Genomic DNA, 12,521 nt, shown 5'->3' with positions numbered 1-12,521 from the left:
CATTGTAAGGAACATTTCTTTCCTGCGATTACCAGTGTAACAAGTTATTTGTTTTACTGTCCACTGCACTAAGAGAGCATTTTTCCCCTGGTCAACAGTATAAAGGGACATTTTTCAACTTACCAATAATGGAAGCTTGATTTTTCTTTTTTTCACTGACTACTATTGTAAGAGGCTATTTTACCAATAAACACCAAACTAAGGGAGCATTCCACCAAAGTAGTATGGCATTTCTCCTGCTAATCACTACTTTAAGGTGACATTTCTCTGCTGCTCACTAATGTAAGGTGGCATTTCTTTACTCTTGACCACCAATGTATAGTTGGCCTTTTTTAGTGACAACTAATGCAAGATGACGGAAATAATAAGACAGTAGCTTTTAGCGTCATATGGAAATCAGCTAATGTATGGGTGAAATACAAGACTGTCAGATTGCCACTATTGGTAGGATCAAAGCATAAGGCTAGATAACTTCCTCCATTACTGTTCTTTTCTCTTAAAGTTTAGTTAAAGGCCCAGTTAAAGTTTACAGAGTGCTCTGCAAATCTTTGAAAATTGTTTACCTTAGGTGCAACTAAATTCCTTCTTTACTAAAATATGTTGGCAGCTCTACTAGATAGCAGGTATTGTTTATGCCTGTCTTGTTCATGTCAAAGGAGAAGAGGAGGTGAACAGATGATAGCTCTTATCAATTACTGATTCAGCTCCAGGGGCAATAGGTATTTCCCTAATTAAGAAGTTGTTCTGTGTAACGTTATGTTTTTGTTGCATCCTTATAGGGAAAAATTAACTTATTTGGACTCCATTAGGTATGGAGTAAAAAAGGTGAGCAGCATCCTTTAAAGTGTAAACAGGAACATTTAGCTTTCAGCTAAAGCTTTCATGCATTGAGCTACAATATGAGATACTTTTTGAGCTATTTTTTTTACCTCCCTCTGAATCGTTTCTGATCTCTTTATCCTTATCTGCTGCTTAGAATTTTTTTTTTTTACATATTGGCATTTATTTGGCCTGGAAATGTCAATTGCTGGTGGACTGAATCCTGGCAGATTTGTGCATCACTATTGGCTAGAGACTTGGGGATCCATTTATGTTTTCACTCAAAATTCACACATTTTATTTGTAAATATTTGCAAAAATCTGTGAATCCTTGATGAAAACTTTTGAGTAGAAAATGCAATTAAAATAGAAAAATACCAAATATAGCCACCAGATGGTGTTCCAGATCACCTATCTTTCATTCTCCCAGTGAATTTTTTGAACAATGAAAATTCACTTATCTTTCCCGTTGTAAGCAAATGCTAGAGAGTTAAACCATCTAATTATTCTCTTTTCACACACTGATGTCCTTGAGTTTCAACACCTGTATACCTTTCATGGCTTAAACATAGCATTCAACTGCCTTGCTGGATTAATAATATAATTTAAATCATTGAAAATGGAGCAAGATGGTTCAAAAATCAAAAATTTCAAGGATCAGTCAAAACATCCAGATGGGTAGAGACATATTGCCACTGGAATTTGCTTAGGATATTAGACAGAAATGGATGACAGTCCACCAGCCTCTACCTACATTTAAAATAATTCAGGTAATAAGTGTGATCCAACATTGAAAGAAGTCAGTCCACCCCACAGCTAGTGTATAATTCCTAATTCTGCATAATTCATATTTCTGAATGATTGGCTTAATATGCCTTAAATACTAGTACAACAATATATATTTAACAATATATATTTATCATAATTCATAACTCTTGTAGTCCATTTGGGAGTTTCAGTAGAACTGAATTTTAGTTTTGGTTATTATGACATTGATTTAGAAGCATTGTAAGGTTTTTACCGAGTATACCGTGTTGGGAAAGTTTGCTTTTCCTGTTCAAAAAAATGGAACCTAGGAAGGGGAAATTATACCTATTAGTGCGAAGGGAAATGGTATCTCCTATTAAGCTTTATTACAAATTATAAATTATAGATTTTAGGGAACCCACTGCTACTTAGACAAGAAGTGCACTAAAATGTTTTAAACAGGGGCACAACAAATTTTTACACAGGTAACATGAGTGAAAAAAAAAAATAGTGTTGCATTTTTAGGATGTTTATGTTCTCTTTTGCATTTCTAACTTCTCCTTTCTATTATATATAATGCATTATATATTTAAAATCTAGCTGGGAGAATGGCAAGCCCTACATATTGACCATGGCATGTGTGCAGACTCAGGAACAAACAAATGAATCATATAGAGAAATTTGGTTCTAGATTTTAGATTTTAGAGCATCAACTAAAAATTAAAAAAGTCAGTTTTTTTAAACTGTCCCTTTAAGGCCTTGTTCATATGAGACTCAACATTTATAACAGCAGTATGTACAGCAAGCTTTTACTAAGCATTTGCAAAGCTTTTAGAAAGCTTTGAGCAGCATTCTTGAAGTCTTTAAAGGATCCATTGGCTCCAGTTTTGGGATAATAAACAGATTGTTACTGAAGTTACTTTCAGTAAGCTTTTTATAAAAGCTTGCAGAAACCTGCTACCAGCCTATGTACAGTGACGATTAGCACCCACCCCTCTAAACTGGAGCTGAAGGTAAAGACTTCAAAAAAACTGCATGAAGGTTTTGAAAGCTTTGCCGAAATTTTCCTTTTCCATCTGTCTATTAAATATGGTTGGAGGGTTGGGTTAAAGAGGTAGTCCATAATTCAATATAGATCTACACTAGCAGCAGTTTTATATATTGCTTGTTGTTATTTCATGTAGGCTGAATTCTAATTTGTTCGACAAAGAATGTGTTTAAAATCTAATAACCCATAGCAACCAATCAAAAAATAGCATCACCAATCTGACTACAGAAATTGACATCTGATGAGTGAGGGTGCTGTAAGATCATCAGTGTTAGGTATACTCCATTATTAGTAAAGGCTTAAAGAGGTTGCAGCCTGATTTTACTGCATACACTGGAAACATGAAATCTAGCCCACTTGAATGGAACTCCATAGTAATCATTTTTCATTGTTCTGGAAGCTTTGGGAGTGATGAAAGGTGAAATCTGATTGGTAGCTAGGGGGCATTGCACTTCCACTTCATCACTGCCTTCATTACTGAATAAGCCTGACAGTCTGTACTATCACTGTGTTTTTAGAATGAAAAGATAACCAATCAAAAGTAAGCTGGTGTAAGAATCTAATTCTTTATTCTTAAATTACTGAACATGTGCAAGCTTGTTTATAAAAACTAGAAAATAAAATACATTTGGGCATGACCACCATCAGAAATTCCTGGGCTGAACTGTCAGGGATCCCTTCCCCATGTCTAAAAAAAACAGCATTGCAAAATTAAAGCTCATCAGGATCTTGTACAAAAGTATACCCCCCCCCCCTCCCAGTGCCCTGTATTGTTCCAATGCCCACCTGTGACAGGTTCTCTTTAAAAGTTGTCTGGGTTTCAACTTGGTTCATATGCAGTAATGAATAAAGGAGAATAAATAAAGTGCTTGTAATATGTGGGCTGTGTGTGTGGCACAGAGGTGTTCTGATATGGAGATGTACTTGATGAACCTTCATACTCACAGCCTCTGATGAACAAGAGGCGACTACTAATGCTGTGCCCTTACCATTCCAGAAATGTGTATTTGTATTTCAGCAGCACAACTCGTTAACCCGACTGCAGAAGGTGCTTATATGAAGGAAATGTTTATATATTCACTTGTCAGGTTTATTTACTATAGATTTTATGTCTCTTTTTATTGCCATATAAATCGAAATTCATTGTCACATCTGTTACAGCTGCTTGAGTAGTTTAACCCCTCAGCTACCTCAGAGGGAGAAGAAAATACAAAGGAGAATGAAGGTGGTTTTGGGGGCTGTGTGTGTGTGGGGGGTTATATGGAAATTAATGTTCATGGGCCAGAGAGGTGCCATAGATAATAGAAATTTGGCTTGTATGGGTAACTTAACCCCTTAACTGCTAAGCAGAGATCAGAAGCTCGAGGAGAATGAAGGGACCTTGGCACCTAAAGTGTTAATGGGCAATACTACTGATATGAACAAAAAAGAAAAAAAAAACGTTAAAGGAAGGGGGTAGTGGTGGCATGACAGGAGTTACCAGCAAAATTAACACTTTAGTTGTCCAGTAGAAAGTAAATACTGGAAGTTTTAGGATTTGGGTTTTTAGCTACCAAAAAGTGGGATAGAGATTTATCCTAGAAGTATGAAACGCCTCCTGAATGTTGTGGCAATGCCAGGGTTAACAAGCTTTAGATTGTAAGCTCTTTGGGGCAGGGTCCTCCTGTGTCACTGTCTGTAATTTGCAACCCCTATTTATTGTACAGCACTGTGTAATATGTGGCCACTATATAAATCCTGTTTATTAATAATAATAATACTTCAACTAACCAAACATATTTTAAAAACCATAATGTGTGCGACCTATGAATATTCAAACCTTCTTAAGGGCATTGGCAAAATTAAGGCTAAAAAGAGTAACTCTTCAAATACCCAAAAAGATGAATAGACAGTCTGCTTTACACTTTGACGTCATTGAATTATTAAATCCCTCCTGTGTTGCTTGGCAAAGGCAAGGTTAAAATGCATTCAACCTTCAACTACCTAGAAATGAGTTTGAAAACATCTCTATGTTTTCTGGCGCTGTATAAAACCTTGAGTGTTTAGATAAATGAACGTGAACACGATTTGAACTATTTCACTACCTAAATTGATTTTGAATGCCTGCCTGTGCTCTGTGACGTCATAGGAGCATAAAAATACCTCCCATGCGCGTGGCAATGTCGAGGTTAACCGTCGTTTAACCCTTCAACTCCCCTTTAAGGGTAGCTTGGGCTTGAACATTTTCCTTGGCTTTAGGTTACCAAACCAGAAGCCAAGCTTTGTTTCCATCCCCATCTTTTTCATATCAGAGTCTATAGGTAAACTGGAGGTAAACGTTTTAATATAATACAAATAATAAGGACTTAAATATTTAACTGAAGAGGGTCAACATGAAGGGTTAACTTGTGAGCTAAATAGCAAACAAAAGACAAAGCTTTTTGTTGGCAGCTTGGCAGTGCCAAAGTCAATCAGGAATTTAACTGTTCCTCAGCTAAAGAGGATGCGGATATTGCAGGAGGATGAAAGTCCTGCTGTGCTCTGCCAGTGATCTGGTGTTAATAAGGATTAACAAGTGTTGCTATAGGAAAAAAAATGCATCACTGGCATCCCTTTGGCCGTGCAGGGTTCTTCCATACAGTTGATCATTTGCTGGCAGTTGCTGGGCACAGAGGATGACCATTGCCCCTGTTGTATCACTAGGAACCTAGTTATCAGATTATGGCAGCCTCTACCTGTGGTTTCTCACCCAGGTTTTCTTTTTAGTTTGGAAAAAAATCACTTTATCATTTGAATGTACTGAAGTGGCAGCTTGCAAACCTCTCATATTGATCATTGCCAACTTGGCTGTGGCTTTTGCCTTGTTTATGGACTCACACAGTAATCCTCTTGGTTTTACAGAGAATCCTGAGAGAACAACAGCTTGCTGTATTTCAGTTACAGTGTATTAACATCAGTGGTATGGGTAGTCCATTCCTAAGTGGATTGCTACTTAACCATGTGCTGTGCTATATTCACTGTATTACTTTGAGGGAATACTCCAAAAAGAATGCAATGAAAAGTTGTTTCTGAAAATATTGCACATCATAATTAAATAAAATATCTGATTTAAAAATATTAGGAAAGATGGAAGAGCTTTTCTCTACAGACCTCCCACTAATTTACTGGCTATAGACATCAGATGGCAGATGGAAGCGAGTACATGATTCATGTGATGTCTATTGGCCTAGCTTCACCCCTAAGAAGAAATGTTCTTGTCACATGAGCCGTTCTTGTTTATGTAATGGAGAGGTGATAGGTACCTGTAGGTACAAATAAAGCCTCATATATGTCTAAATAATAACAAATCCACAACCTCAGAAAATACATTTTTTAAAAATCTCATAATGGATTCTGTCATTAGGACCAATGTTCAAACATTTCCCAATATAGGTTGACATTGCTCTGATTTTGCCATTAAATGAGCTTTAGTATTTCACCCTGTCACATGGGAATCCAACTGAGACCAGTGACCAATTCTAAAAATAATATTCAGTCCACTGATGATGTCACCATAAAGAAAGGAATATATAATGGGAATATCTGAAAAATAAGGTATTGAAACATTAAAAAGCATTTAATTTCAAAAAGGGCAAATTGTATATGATTCAGCTAATTTGTCAGATTTGTTATGCTTACAAAACATGATTAGGCCATTTAAAAATTGTAACTAAATGTTTAACTTGTTGATCCATCTCCAAGATTTGTCATATGTTCTCTTTCTCCTCTGTAGTGAGATTTCACCCTATCATCAGAATAGAGACATGTTAGAAATAGATTTTCAGTAAACAGCAAATTAAAAGTTGATGAATACAAGCTGATTGCTGTAGACATCCCCATAATTCTCATGGTGTTGAAATTATTAAATCAAACTAAATATGTGGGGGGGGGGGGGGGATAAAAGTATTACAATTAAAAAGGGAATCCATGCCATACTGTCTATACAGCTCCCAGAATATATCTTTTGCTATAGTGCTCCTTTATTTGTTAAATAAATATGACAATGTGTTGATCAGTGGCATTTGATGTGTCATGTCAGGGTAATTATTTGTGATCTGATGAGAATACAATATACCTGAGAAATCTGAGAAGCCAATAGCTGGCAAGGAGGAGGCAGAGAAGGCAGGCATGTCTGTGGGGATGAGTACATGCCTCCTGTATGGCACACTTCTCTGCCAGCTCCAAGGGTTAAGCTCAACAGCTGTAAACTGCAGCTCTTAGTTGTCTCTGTCCACCAATACAGAAGCTGAAATGTGAATTTGGGCCCCTCCCTCCCCCTCAGCCCCAGAAAATAGTTGGGGAGGGGTGATTGGGGAGTAGGGGGATTGTGGAAAGTATGCTGAAGAAGTCCATGTAGCAGGATCCTCACACCGAGCTCTCCTGCCATCAGATTGGATTAGGAGATCTTGTGTGGATCCAGCAGTGAGAAGAAGGATCCCGTGGTGTGCTCGGTGGAGATGTGTTGGAGGATGAGGAGCTGCCCTGGACAGGTGTACCTGGCTCTCCTAACTTGCTGCCTGGTGCCCGCTTCCAGCCAGATCAGGTACACGGTCCCGGAGGAGCTGGAGCACGGGGCTTTTGTGGGGAACATCGCAGAGGATCTGGGCTTGGACATCTCTAAACTGTCATCTCGGCGATTTAGGATCGTGTCTGGAAGCAACAAGCAGCACCTGGAGGTGAACCTGGAGAACGGGATCTTGTTTGTCAATGAGAAGATTGACAGGGAAGAAGTTTGTGAGTTCCAGCCGGTGTGTTCCTTACACTTGCAGGTGGTGATGGAGAACCCGTTGGAGCTCTATAGAGTCGAGGTGGAGATTTTGGATATCAATGATAACGCGCCCAGCTTTCCCTGGCACGACTATGTGCTGGAAGTGACCGAGTCGGCGGCTCCCGGTGCCCGCTTCCCCCTGGAGAGTGCCCAGGACCCCGATGTGGGCTCCAACTCCCTGCGCACCTACAAGCTCAGCCCCAACGGCTTCTTCTCCCTGGAGGTGCAGAGCCGGAGCGATGGCAGCAAATTCGCGGAGCTGGTACTGGAGAGACCTCTGGACCGGGAGCAGCAGAAGACTCATAGGGTGTTGCTGACTGCCATGGACGGGGGGGTACCTGAGAGATCTGGCACTGCCATGGTCATTATCAGCGTGCTGGATGCCAATGACAACGTGCCCACCTTCGATCAGAGCTTCTACAGGGTGAGCCTACCGGAGAACGTGCCCGGGGGGACCTTGGTCATCAAGCTGAATGCCAGTGATCTGGATGAGGGCACCAATGGGGAGATCGAATACTCGTTCAGTGGCCATGCACCTCAGAAGGTGAGGGATCTGTTTCTGGTGGAGCCCCGCTCCGGGAATGTAAGGGTTAAGGGGGTTCTGGACTACGAGAAGTCCAATCTGTATGAACTGTACATTCAAGCCAAGGACCGGGGACCGTCAGCCGTGGCCGTGCACTGCCGGGTGCTGCTCAATCTGCTGGATGTCAATGACAATGCCCCGGAGGTGATCCTCACCTCGGTGTCCACACCGGTCATGGAAGACGCTCCACCGGGCACCGTCATCGCCGTTATTAGCGTTATGGATCGCGATTCTGGCGACAACGGGGATGTCAACTGCGACATCCCCAAAAACGTTCCGTTCCAGCTGCACTCCTCCTATAAGAACTATTACACCCTGGTGACCACCGAGGTCCTGGACCGGGAGGCTGTGTCCGAGTACAACATCACCATCAGCGCCAGGGACTTCGGATCGCCGCCCAGGACCACCAAGAAGATCATTAACGTCCAGGTGACCGACATCAACGACAATGTCCCGACTTTCCTGCAACCTTCCTACACGGTGTATGTGATGGAGAATAACCCCCCGGGGGCTTCCATCTGCTCTGTCACTGCTGTGGACCCCGATGCCAATCAGAACTCTTACCTGTCCTATTCTATCCTGGAGGGCCACATCCAGGGCATGCCGGTGTCCACCTATGTCTCCATTAATTCGGACAGCGGCAATATCTATGCCCTGCGATCCTTTGACTATGAGCAGATCCGGAACTTTCAGATCAAGGTGCAGGCACAAGATGCTGGCTTCCCCCCTCTCAGTAGTAATGTCACTGTCAATGTCTTCATATTGGACCAAAATGACAATGTCCCTGTGATTGTGTCCCCTCTACCAAAGAATGGTTCTGTGGCCACAGATGTCATCCCCAGATCTGCAGATCCAGGCTACCTGGTGGGGAAGGTTTCTGCCATGGATGCAGATTCTGGCCAGAACTCCAGGCTTTCCTATCAGATTCTGCAGGCTACAGATTCCACATTATTCAGCATTGCCTTATACACGGGGGAGCTGAGAACTATAAGATCTCTGGGGGACAAGGATGCCACCAAACACAGACTCCTCATCCAGGTCAGAGACAATGGCCAACCTCCTCTGTCCACCTCTGTCTCCATAGTCCTCACTGTGGTGGACAGCATCCCAGAAACCCCATCAGAACTCAATGATCTCCCCTTAAATTCAGATCCCTCTTCCACCTCCTCATTGACCCTCTACCTAATAGTGTCCCTTGGATCCGTGTCATTTACCTTCCTGGTGGCTATAATTGTCCTCACAGTCATTAAATGTCACAAAGACAGACTGTCCCTTCAGGATTACAAGTGTTCCATGCCTACCTGTTGCTGTCTAAGGTCTAGAGATTCAGGAGATGTCTTCAAGAATTCCAACATTAACCTGCAGATCTCATCTGGCAATAAAGTCCAAACCAACTGTATGGAGTCTTCAGGGAATGGCCCCCAAAATTACTGTTACAAAGTTTGCCTGACCCCAGAGTCTGCCAAAAGCGATTTTATGTTCCTAAAGCCTTATAACTCCACCACCCAGAACAATGAGAAGGTCCCAGAAAAGACAGCCCCAGGGAAAGGAGGACAGAACCCCCCACCTGTCAACAATACAGTCAACGAGGTAAATGATGGGGAAGGGTTTATGTATGGCCAAACTTTATTTCCTAGCTTTACATAAGGTGGAGAGGAGTTGGACTCTCTGTGAGTGGTATTTGTTGTCTGGATGGAGGGTTCCACTTAATGTTAGTGATGATCATGTGCCAGCAACAAAAAGTATAAAGGTAATCCAAAATGATAAGGCTGTCAAGCCAACAAGAGGTGAGTTGAACCTTCAAAAAAGAACAAAGGTTTGGGTGACAGCTAAATGAAATGTATTGACCCTTCCTGTTGCCTCTGTAGGACAGGAGGTGAGGGCAAATCTTCTCTGTAAGTAGTCAGTCTACCTATGTGCATGCCAGGGGTAACTGTAGAGCAGCTAGTACAAGCCTGGTTATCTCAAGAGCTGGAGGGTAATAAATCCCCCCATACAAAACCCCATTTTATCTACTTTTTTTTTTACTCAATGCATGGCCTAAAGTAAATGATGATAATTAATCAGCTTCCACCAATGTAGACTGAGGCAGGGCTTTTTATTATCAGCAGTCAAAATACATCTCAGAAAAAAGGAGGTAAGGCATTGAGTATCCTGCTCATGTATTCCTCATAAGCATCCAAGGGCATTTAGCTTTCTGGAATATCTTCTGTGTCCCCGGCTGCAATCCTGTGTATGTAATTTATGTCTTACAATTATTCTGTTCTAACTCCAAGGGCGTCCTTCAGGATGGACCGAATGGATCTTTTCTAGATGGCTGTGTTGTCATTGCCTTTACGTGTGACACATGAAATCAGTGTGTGAGAGCCCATAAATCCAGCTCTCCCATTACTGTATTATGCTGGGGGAGAGACAGGGGCCCCATTACTATGCACATAGCCTGGACACATACGTCTTCACATCCCTACCTTCTGGTGCCAATCAATGCATTGTGTTATGTTGTGCTCCAAGGTTACAGCTCATTGTCTAGGCACAGGTGGCATATCAATTGCATGCTACTGAATGCATTCTATCTATACCATAGCTCCAACATACACTGTGGCGTTGTGGAACTGCATACATAAGGTGAGCCATCTAAATGCTACTGTATACACCTAATATCTATACTATTCACTAGCCACCATCCTTCTATAGCGCCAACATACGCTGTAGCGTTGTACATAGTGAGAATCAGATTGCATACGCATTGTATATCATTATGCTACGATAGATAGATAGATAGATGGATAGGTAGATAGATAGATAGATAGATAGATAGATAGATAGATACATAGATAATGCATCTATCTATTTATCTATCTATTGTGTATACACTGTAGCATTTTACAAAAGAGATACAGTATAACATAGATACAGGTGGCATCCCCACACCTTATATAGGATCTCTATGTATATATATATACTAAGTATTGTCTATCTATCCACAATCTATTATAACTCATAGCACCAACATAAACGGTGGCATTGTACAAATGGTGGGTGTCTATACTGTAATGCTGTACATTAGTAGTCTATATATAGAAGCAGATATTGGCTGTGCTCAGTTCTAGGTCATATCACATTTGCACACACACGTCCAGGTATACCTGTCTCTTCTGCTTTCTAGGTGTCACAATTCAGCATGGAGAGTAGACTAGGCTGTCTCTTCTCATCTGTCACATACAAGTCCAGTGACACTCAACCTGTGGCTCAGGAGAGAACCCCTCAGCTCCCTGGGGCTCCTATTAGCGCTAGAATAGATCTTTAAACCATGCCTTTGACAGTTGTGACAACAAAGAATCCAGCTGGAAGTAACATTTAATGATATCTGGGCAGAAGGCATAGGAACTAGTGAAGAAGAGATGTATCCTCATCACACAGTGCCAAAGCTGGGGGTAACACTGCTGTGCCAGGTGCTGTATTTATAGAAAGGACATCTTGATTTCCTGCTTATTATCCTATTTTCTACGATTCGCTTGGCGTCTCTTAATGCTGCATATCAAACACAAAGGAAAGCTTAAGATAACAGAGGGGTAATTCGTGCAGATGGCCACCAGATGGCACAATACCCCAAGGAAACATCCTAGCATTAATTCTATACAAGGTGTAGACTGCTGGTGTATAGTTCTTCAAGGTACCAATATTGTTCATCAATCTACAGAGATCCATATACTGTTATTAATGACATGACTTAACATGACTATTTTACAATGAATTCTGGTAAAATGTATATGAAGGATAAGACCACTATAAACTGATATTAAAGTTGAGACAGTTCAAGTATTAGATTGGTAATTTATAGTATGGGGATGCACTATTAGAAAGGGAACAGCTTGTTGCTGCAGAACAAGTAAGAGTCTTTAAAAAAGAGCCAAAAACTGTAACACAGAGATTTTGTTAATGGAACCCATAAGAATTATTTGAAAAGGACAGGTGAGATTTACCTGTGAGAGATTTGAGATTTACAACCATATTTACCTGTAACTGAAATATCATTATTGGGTGGCCAGGTCCTATATATATATATATATATATATATATATATATGTGTGTGTGTATGGGTGTGTGCTTTGACTTTTGGCAAGATTAGGGCTATCTATCTATCTATCTATCTATCTATCTATCTATCTATCTATCTATCTATCTATCTATCTATCTATCTATCTATCTATCTATCTATCTATCTATCTATCTATCGTGCTTGGAAACTGTCATGCATACTGAGTGTGCTCTGTACAGTTGAAATCTAGGCTGGACTCCAGCTTCAGCACCATGGACAGCTTCCATATCACATGTACCAGTAGCTTGCATCACCTGCTCTGACACATTGCTCTAATTGCTTGCATTATCTTTCTACATTGTAAGTGTATTTCCCTTGATCTCCATGTGTGTGCTTTGCAGCACATTATTATGTGACTTTATTATAATCCAAATAGCACTTTAACTCTAGCACTCTATCATATGGCTTATATTTGTCAAGTGTTCTTCCATTCATAAAA

At 40.8% G+C, this 12,521-nt stretch overlaps 1 protein-coding gene across 3 annotated transcripts in view; it reads left to right on the top strand.

The window, feature by feature from the left end:
* The first annotated feature begins 6,813 nt into the window (after positions 1–6,813).
* The window catches only part of LOC140323520 (protocadherin-10-like), a 51,949-nt gene continuing 46,241 nt past the window's right edge, over positions 6,814–12,521 (top strand). For 2 of the 3 annotated variants that reach the window (XM_072400680.1, XM_072400679.1), the window contains exon 1: positions 6,819–9,573. In XM_072400680.1, coding sequence (XP_072256781.1) covers positions 7,090–9,573 — 2,484 coding nt within the window. In that variant the 5' untranslated portion in view covers positions 6,819–7,089. Of the gene's footprint in view, positions 9,574–12,521 lie in introns of all 3 variants that reach the window. The other variant, XM_072400681.1, reaches the window with a different exon arrangement.

This window comes from Pyxicephalus adspersus, chromosome 2, assembly GCF_032062135.1.
Source record: "Pyxicephalus adspersus chromosome 2, UCB_Pads_2.0, whole genome shotgun sequence".
Classification (NCBI taxonomy): Eukaryota; Metazoa; Chordata; class Amphibia; order Anura; family Pyxicephalidae; genus Pyxicephalus; species Pyxicephalus adspersus.
The sequence above is the reverse complement of the archived record's forward strand: the minus strand, read 5'-3'. Positions and strand labels throughout refer to the sequence as shown.